General features: G+C 47.8%; 1 protein-coding gene across 2 annotated transcripts in view; it reads left to right on the plus strand.

Annotated features, from left to right (window-relative positions):
- Window positions 1-21,035, plus strand: part of XPO6 (exportin 6) — a 626,381-nt gene that overhangs the window by 283,087 nt on the left and 322,259 nt on the right. For both annotated transcript variants that reach the window (XM_085628383.1, XM_085628384.1), the window contains exons 7-8: window positions 9,923-10,379; window positions 13,691-13,817. In XM_085628383.1, the coding sequence (XP_085484509.1) occupies window positions 9,923-10,379; window positions 13,691-13,817 (584 nt within the window). The remainder of the gene's footprint in view (window positions 1-9,922; window positions 10,380-13,690; window positions 13,818-21,035) is intronic.

Below are 21,035 nucleotides of genomic sequence, written 5' to 3' on the forward strand. Positions count from 1 at the left end.
GTTTTACCTGTCCCAAACCACCTTTTCAGATAGCATGGCAATACATACACATACAGTAAAAAAGAATAAACACAGACCGCATGCTCCAAGCTTGAATCAGAATAACAATAGCCAACTTTAAGGAGAAGATAATCAATTATGGCCCTCTGGTCCCTCTCCTCCAGTTACAACAGTGCTGGGTTTCAGCTGTCCTACGTCTGCTCGTTTAAATGTCTGTCACAACAGGCAAAGAAAATGGTCCTAATTTGCGATACATAGGAAACTTGAAGGACCTGAAAGCTGTCACTTGACAATTGGAACTCCTTAGAATGCTGCACGTATCCTGACCTTCTCGGAAACTTGGTTTGAGGTTCCTTCCCACCGTGGAACATAAACAACTGATCCAAACTCTGAAATCCTAACCCGGTAGTAAACCCAGAAAAAGACAGCTATAAAACCCTTGGAAAGTCTTCAGTAAAATATAGTATAAGGCTTCAGCGAGCATAGAAAATGTGCGTTGCCTGCATGTAATAATACTTAGTTGTGAAGGTATGAAAGATGCGCATGTGAGAGAATGTATTCAGAGGATTTTGAAAAGAGTGATAACCCAAGCCAACTACTAGATGAAAACAAGCGCTAAACCACAAGCGCGGCCCCACGGCCGCGAAAGTTAGTTGTTGTGAGAGAGGGGGAGCAGGAGGTGAGCCTGCGAGTGGTGCGTGCGTGCGCGCGCAGTCTGCTCATTTTCAAGCACTGCACTTGTGCTTGTGGCGCACCGCTGCGCGCTCCCGCAAGGTGGATGCCGCCACAAGCACTAGTGCAGTGCTTGAAAATGAGCAGAGCGACGGCTGAAGGCCCTCCTAAACAGCGCATGCGCGCTGCGTAGGCGAAACCTAAAAACTGTATTACTTATCTTTTGTCTAGGAGATGTCCCAGTGTGATATCTGGGCATATCACACTGGTTAGCAAAAGTAACTTAAAGTAATCCAATAAGTAACGTTCACAGTAATCTGTAAAGTAACTAAAAAGTAGCGGTTGACTTACCTGTAACTCAATCAACTACATTAGAACCTGCATTCAACTGTGATTCACTGCATAAAAACTTGCAAAGTATTATTTCACTTACACGCACAAGGCTTGGCTTGGTTCTAGAAATAAAATAACTAAATCATATTTTTTATACCAATTGATCTGAGTTCAGTCTTTGAGTGCGTGACATCATTTCTTGCCTGAGTGTGTACAACAAATGTTTAACACTGCTCTCTGATAAAATCTTGCTGCTTGCCCACACTAGCACAAATAGAGAGTAAGGGGCTATCTACTTTTACCTCTGCCTACCTTTGGGGGTTCCACTGGGCACTGTGCACACTATACCTCTTTTTGATATAGTATATATAGAGCCAGCTTCCTACAAGTGCCAGCAAGGATTCCAACTATTTGTGTGTGAGATCTTGTTTATGTAGGAAAGGATATGGTTGACTATCTACTTATGCTCATAAGATAGGTTGTGTTATAGCCAACATATATATTTATGTTTACTAGTGGGTGAAGTGTTGAGGCACTAAGATTTGGGGTGGAAATGATCGACTTATGTTCTTGTAGTCACTGTTGATTAGAGTGGGAATGTAGTTGGAGATTGCACCCCAGAGGCACAGGAAGTGATTGATAAACAGATGTTGTGATGAAGGGAGCAACAGGGTAAGGGCACAAAAGGAGACCAAGAGACATAGATAAGCTATAGTCAGCCTAGCCCTTCGATAGAACTAGTTTGTGTTGGTGAAAACAAACCAGAGATAGTAAAACTGTGAGGCGCGGTTAGAATGGAGAAGAGGAGTCTGTGATAAATGGATTGATATGCAAGGAAAAGTACTTCTTATGATAAACCTACGTCCAGGCTGTTTGAGAGGAGAGATCTGCAACCTGTAATTAATTGACAAGCAAATACGACCTTTGGTGAATGCTAGAAACGTATCAGATGCTGATAGAGAGGACAGAATCTTAATAGATTGTAATATTCTAGTTGCAATCTTTTATTACCTTTATTAGAGGCAGCATTGTAGTTTGGGCACTAGATAGCCCAATAATAAAATCTGACATTGACTCAAGTGGACACATTTATTCAAGTGCTCATTATTCATAATCCTGAAGTGCACTTTCTAAAGTTATAGTTGGTGCATTTTTTTGGGTCAAACACAGTGGCGAATTCTAAATCTCACTGGATTGAATGTCCACAAAGCATATGCCTTTTTAAGTAACTCTAGGGAATACTACTCCATTAGTAAGCATCTGGCTAATTATGAAAAAAACAGTCCTCGTGAATTCTTTGAGCAGTAATGAATTTTAGAAAGGACTAACATTTTCTGGTATTTTCAAAGCGGAAGTTTGTACTTACTGAAACCATAGCCAGAGGAGTGATCTTTTTTTTTTTTTAAACATATTTTTATTGATTTTGTGCAAATAAAAAGATACATGCATTGCAGAGTTACGTAGCAACTGTTATTATGTACATTTTCTGACACTTGATATGGCGTCATTATGTCAAACCCATAAATTCACACACAGGTCAAAATTAACCGTACCTCGTTGCGTAGATACAGATAACGTAAGAGCAGGTTACCAGAACATTTTGCGTTTCTGACAAATGTCTGTGTCCATCGCATCCAATTTATGTCGACCACAGTTGCAATCGTACCATCTTTGTCCGTGATTATTCATAAGAAACCTTCCCACGCCCTTGCAGCTCGGTCACTTCGTAACATATTCACATGTGTGATCCTTCCTCTGTGTGTGTATTACCCCTATATTGCGTTCTCCTCCCGTCTCACTGTCTGGATGAGAGAGCAGTTTTTACTTAACCTTTTGTAGTCGCTCCTGGTTTCTGGAGGGATTCAGGTAAGAGGCATCGCCACGTTCTCAATATGTTAGTATATCTATTGCAGCGTATTCCTCCATTAACATATTCCAAGCCATAGATCTCAGCGTCCTACATAAGCCCCTATATTCTTCCCTTGCAATTCGGCTCCTTCCGCCCTCCCCCACCTAATCATCTCTGCATGCCACTCCTGTAGTGATCGAGCTCTAGAGGCCTTCCATCTTGTTGTAATGTTCCTTTTTGCCAGTAGTAGTGCAAGGTTAGCAAATCTATGAGATGGGTTGCCTTTCTTCCCACGTGGTCCCAAACCCAGTATGCAATATTCTATTGTGTCATTGTTGCACACTGGAGCGACGGCAGTCAGTATCCGACACACCGACGTCCGGTAGTGTCTTATTCTCGGACAGTCCCATATCATGTGTAACAAACCCGTGTTGGATGTATGACATAGAGGAGAAGTGTCCTCCACATCAGGAAATATAATGTTAAGTCTGCGTGGGGTCAGATATGCTCTGTGGAATAGCATTAATTGGATAAACTTGAATTTAGGGTTGCGAGCCACCTTCCTGGGGTAGCCCATTATAGTGTCCCATTCTTTGTCTGTGAAAGCACGACCCGCATCTCTTTCCCATTTGGCCTGTAGCGTCTGTAACGAGGTCTCCACACCAGTGCGGATCCCCTGTGACAACCATTTTGTCAAGTGTGCTCCGTGTCCCATTAAGTATTGCATTGTGCTGCGTTTGTAACGGGTTCGGTATCCCCCTGGGTCCATGTGTCTCTAATGTATCTTGAGATACTGGCATGGAGAAGGAGCACGGTGTCCGAAGTTCCATGTTCACGTACCAAGGCCTCATGTGTCATTAGTACCACGTCTGAGAAGAACGCTCCTACAGTAGTTATCCCTGCATCGGACCACGCCCTCAACACACGATTGGACATGACCCCTGTTTGTAAAGGAATCCCCAGCAGCGGAATGGTGGGAGCATATGGTGGTATAAGTTGTGTGTATCGCAATGCGTATCTCCAGTATAGCAGGGCTATCGGTAGTAAGTGCGGCGTTGTTGATGGGATATTGGCTTTTGGTAGGAGTTTGTGGATATCACCTCGCTCCCATTCCCGGGGTGACACTCCCACCTCCTGCAGGTATCGGCCCACCAGCCAGTACGCCAGCCATTGCAGCTTTCAAATCTGGTACTCCCAGTCCGCCCTGTCCTGTGTATAGTTGTAGTTTCGCTAAGCCAATTTGTCTGCGCCCTGTTCCCAAGATCAACTCTGTCATCAGAAAGTTCAGCATTTTAGAAACCCCTCCCGGTACCAAGACTGGAAGGTTGGTGAAGTAATAAATCAGTTTCGGCAATATCACCATTTTAGTAATGGCAACTCTTCCAGCCACGGATAGAGGAAGCGAGGTCCAAAGGTTCACCTGCGCCCCTAGGGCATTAACCGCTTGGGACAAATTGCCGTCCAATAAATCTGCTGCGTTACGCTAAATCTGTATCTCCAGATATCGAAAGGTGTCGGGTGCTATATTAAATTCCTGATGATCAAAACGCAATGGTCCGGTGCGCGCAGGGCCGTCAAAAAAAATAAGCATAATACTTAGCAGCATTGATTGTGAGACCAGACAACTCCTGGAATGAGTCGAAAACCGCAGGCAGGGGCTCGAGATCCATATCCATGTCTTTTATATACAATATAATGTCGGCGTATGCAGAGACTGTGTCACTAGGCCTCTTGCTATTCCCTTACACCCGGACAGGGAGCGGAGCCTATGCAAAAGGGGCTCTAGTGCCAATATAAACAGCAAAGGCGTCAGTGGGCACCCCTGTCTGGTACCTCTGTATACTGTGTATTGTGGGGATATGTGCTGTCCTGTGCGTGCGCGAGCTGTGGGATGTGTATATAGTAACCGCACCCAGGCAATATATTCGTCTGGTATGCCAAACCTGGTGAGGGCATAAAACATGTAGTCCCAATGTAACGAGTCAAACACCTGTTTTAGGTCATATGCACTCTTCCACTGTTCCCAAGTCAGGCGTACCCGCCATAATCTGATGCAACCGTCTGATATTAAGCGCCGTACTTCTCCCTGGCACAAATCTGCATTGATCAGTATGTATCAACTTTGGAACAAACTGGCAGTCTATTGGCCAATATTTTACTCAGCATCTCATAATCCGAGTTGAGTAGGGATAAGGGTCTGTACCCAGACATGTCAGACCCGTTTCTCCCAGGTTTTAATAATGAGACCACATTCGCTTGTAGCGTAGTGAGGGGGAGCACTCCCACTTTTAGCAACTCCTGATATAAACAACAAATCAATGTATAGTGCATAAAATTCAATGGGCAGAACGTCGTTGCCGGGGGTTTTTCCGTTCGCAGAGCTTTGATTGCTTGTCTTATTTCTGGTCCAGTCACCGGTCCCGCTAGCTCTTTGCGCTGCTGCTGCGTGAGCTGTTGCAGTTGTAACCCTTCAAAGAAGGGTGGGAAGTCAGTGTCAGTTCGACTCGTCGGTTGTCTGTATAGATGTTCCTAATACACTCTAAACGCTGTGTTAATACCCAGCTGTGTGGTGGTAATACCACCCTCATTATCACGAATCTCTAGTATAGGGGATGGTGTGGGAGCATTTTTAACCAATTTAGCCAATAGGGGGCCCGCTTTGTCTGCATGTGCGTGTTGTTTCTGCGTGTAGAGTTTAAAATCTATTATTCGCAGCTCCTCCAAGAGTTCCGCATATTGTATGTTTGCTTCCTGCAGCTGTGTTAGTTGTTCATTTGTCCCCGCCGCCTCCCCTTCCAGTGTGTGCTGCCTGCCCTCCACTTCCTCTATCCGTTCTACAAGGGTTTGTCTGACTCCTGACTTTGTACCTATTACAACGCCGCCTATAACAGTCTTAAAGGCGTCCCACACAAGCTGGTGCGAACTAGCTGACCCTGCGTTCTCTGAGAAATAATTAACAATCGCTTCTGAGAGTGTGCTGCGAAAGACCTGGTCCTCTAGCAGTTGGGGTTGCAATCTCCAGGTCGGTATCGGTGTCGGGACTCTACCCCACTGTAGTGATAACTCCACTGGGTTATGGTCTGACAGTGTCTTGCCCAGGTGTAACACGCAGTCAATAGAGGTAAGCAGCGCCTCCGAACAGAAAAGTCGGTCTATTCTAGTATGTAGCTGATGCGGTGATGAATAGAAGGAATAATCTCTATGTTCCAGGTTTTTCACCCGCCAGGTGTCCTGTAGCCCCCAACCCCGGGCCCATCCTTTAAGTACGTCTGCCTGTTTCCGACTCTCAGTTGCATGCAGTGGGGGGTGCGACCTGTCCAGATCTATATCTAACACCGCATTGAAGTCGCCCCCTAATACCCATTGGTATTCAGACCACTCTGTCAGTGTCACGCTAAGCGTCTCTAGGTATCTATCCTGTTCCGTGTTCGGGGCATATAGACTCACTATGACAATGTGTACCCCTTCCAGTATACCGTGAAGTAGGACGTATCTTCCGTGTAGGTCTATCCGAGCAAATGCTGAATACTTCGTGGAGAACAGTTGGCCCCTCCATTTGTTTTGCAATTTAGTCGCCTCATCATGGTTCAGATGTGTTTCCTGAAGTAAGGCTACATCTATCCGTCTTCTATTTAGCTGTGCCAAAATACGATGCCTCTTGTGTATCGACCCCATGCCCCTTACATTCCAGGTGCAATATTTGTACTTGTTATGTGACGTCATTTTGAAATCGGAAGTGTGGTATTTCTAATACATGTGAGTGTCTAAGTCTGTATGGTTGCAGGGGTGTAAGGGCCGAGCAAGCATTCCCAATGAACTTCCCCAACATTGGGTTCCTCCAAACAACAATAGAGGACCAAACCTAAAACACAAGTCCAACAAGGACTCCTAGTAAGAAATGCCATAGTGCAGTCGCTGTGGGGGAGAAAGTGGCAACTGCCCAGCTACGAACAGGCATTGCACTGCGTAACAAAAGAATGAACCTTGCAAGTCTGTGTATTACCCCATTCAGTGCCAACCATCTGGACCTCTTTCCACTAGCTTACAATAACAAAGTAATATGTAGAGTGTCATATACATTACCACTCCCGACCGTCCCCGCGACATAGTTATAATAGTCTCTGGCCAGTTGTGCAGTAATTGAAGGAAACAGTGTTAGGCTAGACTCTGAGTCAGAGCGCACCGTCGCCGCATCCGACGATTGTGACTAGGAAACTTCAGCCGGTGCATCATGTGTGACTAGAGCCGCCGCCGTTAGAAGGGCGTCGTTTTGACTGTTCGTGATTTGCTCTGGAGTTGGGCCTTTGTCCTGCATCCGCGACTCTTCTGCCATCCTCCATATGGGTCCCTGTGTTTCGCAGTGCGTGCATCCGGCTTGGCTGACCTGACGGTAGTGAGGCCTGTGAGGTCAGCGGTGGAAATGTTATTTCCAACCAATCCGCTCCTTCCTCTGCGCAATCAGAGAAGACTGATTTTTGTCCATGGATGACCTTCGGCCGGGAAGAGCAGTGCGTATTTCAAATTACGTGCTCTCAATTTTTTGTTTACATCCTGGTAGGTTGCTCTAGCTTTTTGCACCACCAAGGTGAAGTCCGGGTAAAGAGAGATTTTTATTCTCAAAGTGTAATGGGGCATTCTCCCTTGCCGCCCTCAGTATCGTGTCCCGATCTTTATAGTTCAGTATGCGTGCGATCAGTGGTCTTGGTGGCCCACCTGGTGGAGGCGGTCTCGGCGGTACTCGGTGTGCCCTCTCCACACTGTAGAGGGCCGTCAGCCCCTCTTTTGCCACGTGGTCTCGCAGCCAGTTCTCCACGAATTGAGTGGGATTCGGCCCCTCGCTTCTCTCCGGAATACCAAGAATTCGGACATTATTACATCAGGACCGTACTTCTGCGTCATCCACCCTCTCTTGCAAGCCCCGCAACTGTCGTTGAAATTGTTCAAGTCGGGAGGTATGCATGTTCTGCTGCGGTATCAAGTCATCCAGTGCTAGTTTATTCGACTTCACTTTGTCCGTTAACTTCTTATGGTCCACCTGTAGCAAATTCAGACTAGTGGATAGCGCTCCCATTTGCGATTCGATCGCGGTGCGTGAGTCCCGTATTTCCTTCAGTATTAAGTCGAGCTTGGCAGCGTGTTGGTCGGTCCCAGTGGTGGGCACCATTTCGTTATCCGAGCTGTTGGAGGGGTCACTGTTAGGTGCAAAGTGAGCATCTTCACTGGCTGCTGCGTCTGGCTGCTTACGTCAATTTGCGCCCCATGTTGCTACGTCGTTCTCATGTGTTCCGGAGCTCCAGTGTAGCTCCAGTGCAGTTTCCTTCCCCTACACCGTTCCCAGGTGATTCAGATTGCAGGCCTGATCAGGAGTGGCCGGCATATGCTGCCTCGTGTCTGCGCGCCCCACCAGCGTTCCCGGCACAGCACCCCGGCCACATTGCAGTAGTGTCTGGCTACCCTGTAGGTGCTATACTGAAACTTCACTTCAGCAGGTCTCGCCTTCTGCAGTACACTGCCGTCCCGCACCACTGCAGTACTCTCATGCACTCCTTAAGTCTCTGCCAGCCGATATTAGGGTAGCGTCACTGTCGTCGCCTCTGGTATGCAGGTGCCTCACCTCCAGTTCTGACAGTGGCAGCGTCGCACACCTTGTGTGCACGCCAGTGTATTTGACTGTGTTCACTCCTTAGCTGCTTTGTCTTCCCCAGTACACATCAGGGTGACCAGCATGCGAGCATCGGCTTCTGTCCCGTCCGTTTTTTCCTCTCGATCCCTCAGGCGTCCAGCAAATAGTTCTCACCACACGGCAGGTCGGGCGTTCTTCTTATGCCGCTTTTCCCCCTCGGCGCGCCAAGATCTGTAGCACCACAGTTCTTACATAATTACCGTGGGGGGTCTCCAGCAAGTATGTGCGTTTTCTACTACTGCAGTTGCTCCGAGTGCCAGGAACGACCTGGCGCTGCAGCGGACCCGTACCTTGGGGGGGGGGGGGGGAACTAGTGAATGTCGTCAGCGCTTTCATTCGCCATTTTACTCCATTGTACTCAGTGCACCGAACCTTGATCGGAGGTAGTCTACACCCGCTCTGGGCCGCCCGCAGCCCGCACTCGTGAGGCTCCGCAGCCCTCCTTCGCAGACACTAATCACTGGGGGCTCGGTGCGTGTCCAGGTGTCCGCGAGCCCACATGGGTCTCTGTATCTCTGGCCACGGCTCCGCCTTCCGTCCCTCTTCACTTGTCTCAGTGCTCCAGGCCACTGCTGCGGGGCACAGCTGCCACGGTCCGCAGAGGTCTCAAATCACTTCCAGGGATGCCCGGAGCAGTCCATTCGCAGCAGGTACGATTTTCGTGGTCGAGGTTCCAGTTATTGCCAGGATATTGTTGCTGAGCTCCTCTAGCTCACGTCCTCCATGTTCGGCTGTTGGCCACGCCCCCCCGCCAGAGGAGTGATCTTCTTTGTATAATTTAGAAAATGGCTGTTAATAGCACTCAAGATTCCCATTATTTACTTTTTATTTTGTGTGCCATCCTAAATAGTCATGTGCAACTACTTACAACAGTAAAATGATTCCTTGGATTTGAGTAATCTCGAAACATCTTGACTTCCATGCAATACAAGGTCTGCACTTTTTTGAGAAGCCTCACTTTTGAAGGATTTATACAGGTCGCTTGGGTTGAACTGTGGGTGCCAGAACCATCTGCTATGGGGATCCACTAGAGACGGTGTCAACATAATTATAATAGAGATGGGGGGGCTCAGGGTTTTGTTTGGTACAGACCAATCTATCCTGTGTTTCTGATGCTGCAAAAAAGGTGGGCAGCTGGTGGCGCATATGCATTCAGTTATGTATTTTTTGCTTTCCACAAAACTGCATTGTTTTCCATTAAAACCAGTGTATCAATTGTGAAGACAAACATCTGGTGGGCACAGAAAGCAAAATAGATCATTGATGCTGTAGATATTAACATACACAGGTGTCAGTGTGTTGAGAAAATAATTGTATTGGTAGTCTCACAATAACCTAACCATTTTGCATAGACTCTGTGCTGAACTTGGTCTTTGTTTTTGTAGGAGATCTTTTGAATAGTCTGCTGCAGACGCCCAGCGTAGCCAAATTATTGAATCAGCCAATCCCCATCTTGGATGCAGAGAGTGAGTTTGTCTGCTCACTTGTTCTTGAGTGCCTGGCTCACCTCTTCAGCTGGATCCCACTTTCAACCAGCATCACCCCTTCCCTGCTTACCACCATTTTCCACTTCGCTCGTTTCGGCTGTGACACCCGCGCCCGCAAGATGGCTTCAGCTGTCAACGGCAGTAGCCAGCCTTGCTCGTGGCAACAGGAGCGTGGCAAGATTGGTGTACTGGCAATGTCCTGCATAAATGAACTTATGTCCAAGAACTGTGTGCCCCTTGAATTTGAGGAGTACCTTCTGCGCATGTTTCAGCAGACGTTTTATTTGCTACAGAAGATTACACGGGAAACAAATGCCAACACTGCCAAAAGCAGGATGGAGGAGCTGGATGAGAGGTAAGGTCATGATGAGGTCAACATCCAAGTGATGGCACATCTCGCCAATTTCTACTTTTTTTCTGTGCCTTTAATACCTTTGGTTTCAGAGGTGTGAAGAAAATAAAGGCCAGCAAGCAGGTAGGTGGTACGGGTAAGTGTGAGTCGGCGAGTCCATTCAATTTTGAGTTGCAGGTAGTAATGGCATGCAATGTAAAGCAGGATTGTAGGTTTCTATCTCCACCACTCTTCTCTACCTTCCCTTGCCCCACCAGCCCTCGCTGTTTGACTACAGGTCTAAGGTGGTGGAGCTGTTGAATAAGGTACCTCCCTCAGCCATGGCAGACACCTTCCAGAAGAGGCAGCATGAGGTAAAGGAATTGAAACCTTCCCTATTCATATTTGTCTTTCTAATTTCTATAGTATTTGATTCAGTGGGGAAATGGTCACAGTGCTGATAGGGATATGTTCAGAAGAGGATATTCAGCCTGCAGTTTTGACACAGAGTGTCTTTTGTCTGCCAAGTGTGTCCTGTAAGGCTGATCATTTGTGATGAAAAGCAGACTTAAGATACTAATTTAATGTACTGGCAGTCCAGCCTTGAAGATCTGGGTGCCACTTCAGAGGAACCGGACGTGTGAGGACTACTACGGGCTGAGGCCAGTTCCTGGCGAGACTATCCATGTTGCAAAACTATCATGAGATTGCCAGCTCTGCTCAGGCTGGTCCTGGGACTGGAATGGCTGGGTGTATTACAGGTAAGGATTGAGGTGCATTGAAAGAGCCGCATGGATGGTCCAAAGCATGGAAAAGCAGAGCGTTGTGCAAGCTGTGTGTACACTCTGTACGGGAATTAAAGGGGATGGTGCAGGTTGGATTTGATATATGTTGGAATCCAGCTATACAAATGGGTGCTGCATTTGTGGATTTGGGAACTTAAAAACAGGTAAGAAATAGCCTCCAATCAGGGACGTCCTTTTAGGTGTTGCTTTATTCCAAGTGTGAGGTCCTATTTTTAAGTTAGCATTGGGTTCCATTGACTAGAATTGAGTTACTTCTACTGAGCGGGAAAAAGCATCCTGTACATAACGGAGGACTGCAGATGAACAGAGTTTCTGCTACTCTTGCAGCAATTGGTTTTAAAGAATAGTATTCCTGCACTTTATCAAAACTTTGCACGACCTCAGAACTGCAAAGTGATGGTCTGTTGTAGGTTAGGATTGAGGAGACTTGGCCAAAGTATTTGAGGTGCAAGGCGAGACCCCAAAAGAATGAAGTAAAGAAGGTGAAATATTGGACAAACAAGTATCTAGAAGATTGGGGCAGGATCTTAGATTATTTCCACATATTTGATATGGGCTGTTTGCGTGTGGCCTTGACGCCCTGTCTGAATTGCGGCATACTTGCATCTTTATCCTTGGTATGAGTGACTGCAACCTGCTTTTCTCCTTGTTTTATTTATTTTGTCTTTAGGTCTTTAGGTCTTTGTTAAACATGGCCTTCAGTATTCTAATACTTGTAAATTGAATGAGTTTCGGAAGCCGTTGGACCATTCCATGAGTAAATCCGGTATTTTGTAAAGCGCAAACTACTCCCCCCCCCCCCCCCCCCCCCCCCCCTTACGGGTCTCAAGGCGCTGGGGCCGTCATGGAAATTAAGTGAGCTATTGCCCAGAGTCACATGGTGCTGAGCTTAGCTGCCGCCAGGGATCGAACCGTGAGTCCTGTGCTCCAAGTCAGCTGCCCTGACGCTGCGCCACACCTCTCCATAGTAAAGCTGTTGTAAGATAAACTTCTCTCGAAGAATCTGTTATTTTTCTATCGCTGATGCATATAAAGAAAGCTCAGCGAAGAAATAATCCATAAAACTTTGGTATGGGATTAATTTGGTTCCAGCACAAGTCCGGCATCCTTCAACTGTGCCCCAACTGAAGCGGGGTTTCATTTATTGAATATTTCTTTTAATCTTACCACTTCATACTACTGTATCCCTGATTTACTCCATTGTCATTAGTCTTAGTTATGGCTATATCCTCTGAAATGGCCACCCACAGCATTCCTCCTCTCTGCTTCTAAATATCGTCACCTTCACTAACAAGCACACTTTATTCTCCCTTACCACAATTTGCTATTGTCAGCAAGCCATCTGGCACCATTCAAACTCCTGCCGCTGTTTAAAATGTTGCCCTGGTCTTCGAAGTTGTATACCCCCTCCCAACTATCTACTACTCTAAATCTTTATAAATGTGTCTTAAAAGACGCATTTTTGCATATGTCTTACTGCATTATGCTAATAAGAATCTCTTTGGCCCCAAACGTCTGATAGACACTTTTAGATTCAGCTGCTTCATAACCCCATCTCTTCCATATCAATAACCTCAACAGCTAACCACCCATCCATGACTCCCTTCTCCTTTCCTGAGCCAGTTTTATTTATTGTTTAAGTAATCTTTAAAATTGTGTTTTGCTTTCTGTTGCTCTCCTTGACATCAGTTACCCCTCCACTCATGCCATCATATAGACTACCATTCTGTTACTACTTTGTGCTTATCTTCAAGTATCGCCACGTACTTGTCTATGGCATTTTTGGAAAAGGTTTAGTCCAACTAAATGCAAATATTGTCCCAGATTTTCTTGCCTGTTTTCATTGTCATCCACTTCTTCAGAACCATTGATTCGGCTGTAGGGAATATATTCTATATGAAGGAACTCTAGCTCTGTTACTTCAGAGTTAATGTTGGCAGTTAACAGTAACACAAACAATTGGTCTTTTCCATCACTGTCCGTCCTGTCATGAGCCTTTTGAGGACTGCAGTATTTTGTAGCTGGTGAGAATTTAGAATCTTAGCCAAGCAGGGCTTCACAGCTACCCTTCACACACTGCCATCCTAGCTGGTTAAACAGGTGACGTATCAACCTTTCAAGTAACAATGTAGTGCGGGGCGCTGCTATTATAGAAGCTTTTGTTAACTGTTTTGTTCCATATTTGCCCTGCTGAGAGGGTTTTTGAGGGCTCCCACCCTGGTAGCATTTTCCCATTCTGGTGTTGGGACATTCTTTTTGTTTTATCCCTGGGTGTAATTTAATTCCATTTGCCTTTTGAACAGTGCAAGTTGCTTTTGACTAGTCTGTCTTTTCTGCTATGTTTCAGGTGTTAATGGAAGGAAGGTTTTCCCGTCCTGTAGGTAATTGTTGCAGGGGTTTATTTTTTTGACTGGCATTGCCTGTGTCCATTTTTCCTTTAATTGCAAAGGCATCTCTTGAGTGAGGGAAGTTTATTATTTTCTCTGCCTTTGCCCTTTTCTTACACAGTTCTTTTTATTTACTCTCTAGCTACGTCGAGAAGTTTACGGACTTCCTACGCCTCTTCATCAGTGTCCATTTACGAAGGATCGAGTCCAACTCACAATTTCCAGTGGTTGAATTTTTGGCACTTCTGTTTAAATACACATTTCATCAGGTACCTTCTCCAAATGCAGCAGTTTATTGAGAATTGTGTAAATCTTATCAAAATTAATGTTTCCTTGAAACTGAAAGCATTTCTTTTCCTCTTGGATAATGAAACCTAAAACAAGTTGTCAGATAATATACAATGAAAACACAATGTTCGAGGCATGTGGGCTGCTGAATTCATATCTGTGCATAGATCGCCGCCTAGTGTTGGGTCCGGATGTTTGCACGTTGTTGTCCTGGAAGAGTCTTCGAAGTATCCTTGGATAGGTGACTCCTCCCCTGGACTACAGTGCGCATGGGCATCCTCTCCATCCTCAGATTGTTTTTTTCCGCCATTGGGTTCGGATGTGCTATCTTAGCTCAAGTTAGGAAAATATTTGGTCGAGGCCAAAAGGCCTTTAGTTCGCGTCGGTACTGTTTATCGATCGGGTTTCGATAGAATTTTGTTAGTTTACTAACTTTCAGCACCGACTTCTTTCGCATTTACCTGTCCATCGACTACTTCGACGATGGAATCCAGGACGCCATTCAAAAGGTGTCCGGTATGCAATGCGAAGTACCCACACATCGACGTCCATCCGGTGTGCAACAAATGCCTTTCGCCGGACCACGACGAATCGACATGCATGGCCTGTGCCCGATTCCGTTCCAAGAAGACTCTAAGGAACCGAAGAGCGGCGAGACTCGAGGCGCGGCACGCGGCACCGGCCCCAACAGACATCTTCGACGAGGCCGACGTCGAAGAATTAGAAGTCATACCCTCCAGTCCCGTTTCCGAACACGACCCCGGATCGGACGAGGGCGACGAGTCACTCTTCCACAGAGGTGAAGACGACACCAAGGTAGGAGACGACGAGGAGGCCTTAGGGGCCGAAGAGAGTAGCTCCAATGATGAACAAGGCCTACCTGTTCAAACCGAAGAAACACCAGCGCCACAGCCTTTGGCTCCGGTCGAGGGATCGCCTTCGGGCCTTACCCGAGACCCATCCCGTAGTTCTTCGGCCCCGCCCTCGGGCCCGGCCTCGGACGTTCAGCGGCAGCCATTGCTGCATAAGCCAGCTGGTTTCCCTACCACAAAACCGAAACCGAAAGCTGCTCCGGTTCATACGAAACCGAAACTGAAAGTGGCGTTGGTCGGATCGAGGCCTTCCACGCCTTCGACGCCAGCGCAACGCGTCGGCACCGACCGCACCAAGAGGGACTTCGGTGCCGAACTGGAATCGGGCGACATCGGAGTCGACAAACGGAAAAAGGCCATCGGCACCGAGAAACCTACTCGGCTACCGACGCCAACTACACCGAGGGCAATACCGCCTGCTTCGCCTCGCGTCGCTCCCTCGACGACGCCGAAGCCTCACGTATCGAGGACGTCGACGGTGATCTCCACACCTCGACTCGAGGACCCGCCGGCACCGAAAAAATCCACGCCCGGCTCTACGAACCTGCCCGGTGCCAAAGCCTCAAAGTCGCCCCAAGTGCGGCCTGCTGCGACGCAAAGCAACAAAACCACGGCGGCCCTCAAAGACCCGTCGGGTTCCGGCCCGATCGGAGCTCCAGCAACCTCTACGGGGCCAGCCAACATTACCTTCGGCTTGCCTCCGTCAACAATCCCGAAGATGTTCCAACTCAGGACACGGGTTACCCAGACTCCGGTTCCACCGGACGAGACGTCTCCGTCACGTGTCATCGACGCCGACACTGGCAGGATGATTCTCCACGACCGAAGAATAACTTCGGAACCGCCATTGGACCCTTTCAGGATCCCACTAAAAAGGAAGCTGCCTGTGGAATCAGAACCTCTCCTTTATGAACCGTTCCATTCCTCCTACCAGGATCCACACCGGTTCTCCCCCACACGCTCCGACATGGATGCATTGGAGGACTACATGGATGACCAAGCACCCTACCATGTAGACACAGACCCTGATGACCAGCAGGACCCTGATCAAACTTGGGGCGACCCTGCAGACCCCAGTGCACCTCTCGATACACAGGACCCACAACTCTATGGGGCAAAAACATCTCCCACGGAGGATACTGCGGCGTTCAACGCTCTTATTGAACGTGCTGCAAATAACCATGGGGTACAGCTTCACTCCGATACCATCGAGGATGACTTTCTAATGGACACTTTTGCATCCTCAGAAAGACATGTAAAAACTCTGCCAATGCTGAAGGGGGTCCTCAAACCAGCTAAGGACATTTTCAAGGAACCCACCAGGGCGCGAGTGATAAACCCCAGGATTGATAAAAAATACAGATCAGCACCTGGGGATCCTACTTACATCAAAGGACAATTACCACTCGACTCCATCGTCGTAGCGAATGCTCGCAAGAGGGCACACTCGCAAACGACAGGTGACGCTCCTCCCCCGGACAAAGAGTCCAAGGTGCTAGAGACCTCCGGCAAGCGAGTTGCCGCCCAGGCTGCCAACATATGGCGCATAGCCAACACTCAAGCGCTCCTCGCTCGCTACGATAGAGCGCACTATGACACCTTGGAGCAACTACTCCAACATCTCCCTGACCAGTTCAAAGAAGGGGCAGAAATTCTTATCAGAGAGGGACAGCTACTCACAAATGCTTCCATCAAATGTGCACTAGATGCTGCAGACACGGCTGCCAGGGCCATAAACACAAGCGTCATGCTGCGACGACATGCCTGGCTACGAATCTCAGGATTCAAGCCTGAGGTACAAAACAACATACTGAACCAGCCCGTCAACCCCGACTATTTATTCGGCCCAGAGGTTGACACCACCCTCGAAAAGATAAAAAAGGACACGGACACTGCAAAGTCCATGGGCGCCCTCCAAACTCAGTCCTTTCGGAGCGGCTCCTTTCGTCGCCCCGGAAACAAGGGGGCAGGTAGAGGACAGGGGTCACAACAAACGTATAACAAAGGCAATACACAGACCACCTACGATAAGAACACCCGAGGTGGATATCGTGGCTCCAGTACAAAGGGCAGAGGACGTGGCTACGGCAACACCAGGTCCTCCCCCAAGAACAAGCAGTGACGCCCTCTCCCTTCCTCCCGACCACATAACACCTGTCGGGGGAAGACTTCAAAGGTTCCTGTCCACGTGGAACTCCATCACCACGGACAGGTGGGTCAAAGATATTGTAAAATACGGTTACTGTCTGGAGTTAACCTCCACTCCACCCACAATACCACCAAGAAACCGTCCTATGTCCTCAGAGCACTTAACGCTCTTACAGCAAGAGGTGCAAAGTATGCTTCTAAAAGGCGCTATAGAGGTCGTACCCATCCACGAGCAGGGTACGGGGGTTTACTCCCTCTACTTTTTAATTCCAAAGAAGGACGGGTCGCTCAGGCCTATATTAGACCTGAGACCCCTGAACCAGTACATTCTTTCAGAGCACTTTCACATGCTCACCCTACAGCAAGTCCTTCCGCTTCTCAAGCAGGGAGACTTCCTAGCCTCACTGGACCTCAAGGATGCGTACTTTCACATACCCATCCACCCCTCACACAAAAAATACCTCAGGTTCACTGTTCAGGGGCAGCACTATCAGTTCAAAGTCCTTCCCTTCGGCGTGACAACAGCGCCCAGGGTTTTCACGAAGTGCCTAGCTACGGTGGCAGCACATTTACGGAGGCAGCATATACACGTCTACCCCTACCTAGACGACTGGCTCGTTCAAGCGAAGTCAGCCCAGCAATGTGCAAGCCACATGTCCCGCACCATTCACCTTCTTCACAGTCTGGGATTCTCACTAAATTACCCAAAGTCCCATCTCCAGCCCGCACACGTACAACAGTACCTAGGTGCGACTATAGACACTCTGGCGGCCACAGCTCAGCCAAATTTAGTGAGGATCAACAGCATACAACTGCTGATCTCCAAGTTCAAACCCAATCACTCGCTTCCAGCGCGAGTGTTTATGCAGTTGATAGGCATGATGGCCTCCTGCATCTTCATAGTCCCGCACGCGAGGTTACATATGCGCCCACTTCAGGAGTGCCTAGCACGTCAGTGGAATCAGGCTCAAGGACAGTTGAAAGACCTAGTGTTGGTGAGCGGTCGGGCATACAACTCTCTGCATTGGTGGAATCCACAAAACCTTTGCAAGGGCCGACCGTTCCAAGAGCCTGTTCCACAAATAGTACTGACAGCGGACGCGTCTCTCCAGGGATGGGGAGCTCATGTACTCCACTACACAGTGCAGGGACTATGGACTACACAACAAAAGAAGATGCACATCAACCTTCTGGAACTGATGGCAATCTTCCTGGCCATGAAGGCATTCAAAGTACATCTGTGCAACAAAGTCGTATTGATCCGGACGGACAACATGACTGCCATGTACTACATACAGAAGCAGGGAGGAACACACTCTCCACAGTTGTCTCATCTGGCTCAGAGCATGTGGAAGTGGGCCATTCAAAGGAACATGTTCCTCATGGCGGAACACCTCCCTGGCAAGGACAACCAGATGGCGGATCTGCTCAGCAGACACAGCCACCAGATGCACGAGTGGGAGTTACACCCATCAGTACTCCAACCGTACTTCCAGCAGTGGGGTCATCCAGAGATAGACCTATTCGCGTCAAGCGAAAACGCAAAATGCCAAAGCTTCGCCGCCAGATTCCCACATCCGCAGTCGCAGGGCAATACGATATGGATGAACTGGTCCGGCAGATTTGCGTACGCTTTTCCCCCAGCGCCGTTGATACCGCTGGTAGCTCGCAAACTACGACAACACTCCCTGACACTCGTCCTAGTTGCTCCCACGTGGGCACGCCAGCCGTGGTACACCACCTTCCTCGAACTTTCCGTGGTGCCGCATCAAAGGCTGCGGATCAAACCCGCGCATTTGACGCAGAACCATGGAGAGGTTCAGCACCCAGATCCGCAACAGCTGAACCTTGCGATCTGGCTCCTGAAGCCCTAGAGTTTGGCTATCTCAACCTGCCACCTGACTGTATGGACATCATCAAGGAGGCCAGGAGACCCACTACCAGGGCTTGCTATGCAGCCAAATGGAAAAGGTTCGTCATTTATTGCGGTAATAATGACATCAACCCGCTGGACGCATCCATCCACAACATCATCTGTTACCTCTTACACCTATACCGATGCAATCTGGCGTACACCTCTATACGTGTCCATTTGACCGCAATATCAGCCTATCTGCAAACCAGGCAGCACCTCTCTCTATTCAGAGTGCCTGCCATCAAAGCATTCTTGGAAGGGCTCAAACGAGTCATTCCACCTAGTCACCCACCGGCTCCAATGTGGAACCTCAACTTGGTCCTCACACGCCTGATGGGTCCACCCTTTGAACCTCTACACTCATGCGAGATTCAATTCCTTACCTGGAAAGTGGCCTTCCTAGTAGCGATCACTTCCCTCAGAAGAGTTAGTGAACTCCAGGCACTAACCGTTCAAGAGCCATTTATTCAGGTTCACGCCAACAGGGTCGTACTACGTACCAACCCCAAATTCATGCCCAAGGTAATATCGCAGTTCCACATGAATCAGACTATTGAACTGCCCGTTTTCTTCCAAAACCCACAAACTGTTGCAGAAAGGGCACTACATACACTAGATGTACGGAGGGCCCTCATGTACTACATCGACAGGACTAAACCATTCAGGAAGACAAAACAACTGTTCGTTGCCTTTGCCCCACACCACAAAGGTAACGCCATCTCCAAAGCAGGGATAGCCAGATGGATAGTTAAGTGTATTCAAATCTGTTATCAAAAGGCAAAACGCACATTAACTATTCCACCACGAGCCCACTCAACACGTAAGTTGGGGGCTTCCATGGCCTTCCTAGGAAATATTCCCCTGCATGATATATGCAGAGCAGCCACATGGTCCACTACACACACATTTACAAAACACTATTGTGTAGATGTGCAGTCAAAACAGCAGGCAGCTGTAGGACAGGCTGTTCTCAAGACACTTTTTCAGATCGCTGCAGCTGGCACGGGTAGCCGCCGCTAATAGAGGGCACTGCTATGTATTCTATGCACAGATATGAATTCAGCAGCCCACATGCCTCGAACTGAATATGCTACTTACCAGTATGCATCTGTTCTTGGCATGTAGGGCTGCTGACATTCATATCGCCCTCCCTCCTCCCCGGCGCCTGTCGCAGCTGCAGCTCTCAGAATTACTGCAAGCATGGTCATCACTTTCTGTATCTACTCCATCACTGCCACAATGGCGAAAAACAATCTGAGGATGGAGAGGATGCCCATGCGCACTGTAGTCCAGGGGAGGAGTCACCTATCCAAGGATACTTCGAAGACTCTTCCAGGACAACAACGTGCAAACATCCGGACCCAACACTAGGCGGCGATCTATGCACAGATATGAATGTCAGCAGCCCTACATGCCAAGAACAGATGCATACTGGTAAGTAGCATATTCATTATAGCCTATTTCCCATAACGAGTTTTGTTTTTGGTTCTAAAGTTTTCTGTAGGTGCTATCTTCAAATGCATATCTGGTTGCAAGACCAGCAAATTAAGGACTTCTTTATTTCGTAATTCTCCGTGTTTTGTTTGCTCTCCTGGGATTTAATTTTTCCCTGATGGCAGGTCAGCAACAGTAGTAAAAAAGTGAAAAAAAAACAATTGCCAAGCAAATCTGTGACCTAGACCCCTCAAATTCACACGGATTCACTGTCTGTCTCTTTCTTTCTGCATACACGGAAGGGCAAATGTCTGCTCTCCTTTACCAGATTTGTTTATAAGGAAACATGGTTCTAATAGTTTTTATATGTGAAACTGCAGGGAACACAAACGGCCAGATTGTCAGATAAACAGAAACATGTCTGCTGTGCCCCTTACTTAGCCAGCGAAAGAGAAGGCTATATACTTTTCCTCCAACCTGTTCCAATCGGAATGTACAGTGTGGATGTGATCATGAGGACACCTGCTGGATGAGGCATATTTGATATTCAGAGCATATTGATTTGCACCTGGTTCTTTATTTCAGACTACCCGTTATTATGCTAGACATTATTTTGCATGCTAAGTCAAGGTGCTTTTTTCAACGCTTTTTATCATACCTGGCTGGTTCTGCCGTTCACTAATGCGTGGTGATGAATTTTCTTCGAATCAATGAAGATGAAAGTGGAAAGATCATCACAAGTGTGTACCTTAGGTGCATTCAGATGTGTAAAACCATTTTTGGTGCATTGGTACAAGTTTGCTTGTAACCCAGATGTTGTGTTTTGCGTG

This window comes from Triturus cristatus, chromosome 10 (genome assembly GCF_964204655.1).
Source record: "Triturus cristatus chromosome 10, aTriCri1.1, whole genome shotgun sequence".
Lineage (NCBI taxonomy): Eukaryota > Metazoa > Chordata > Amphibia > Caudata > Salamandridae > Triturus > Triturus cristatus.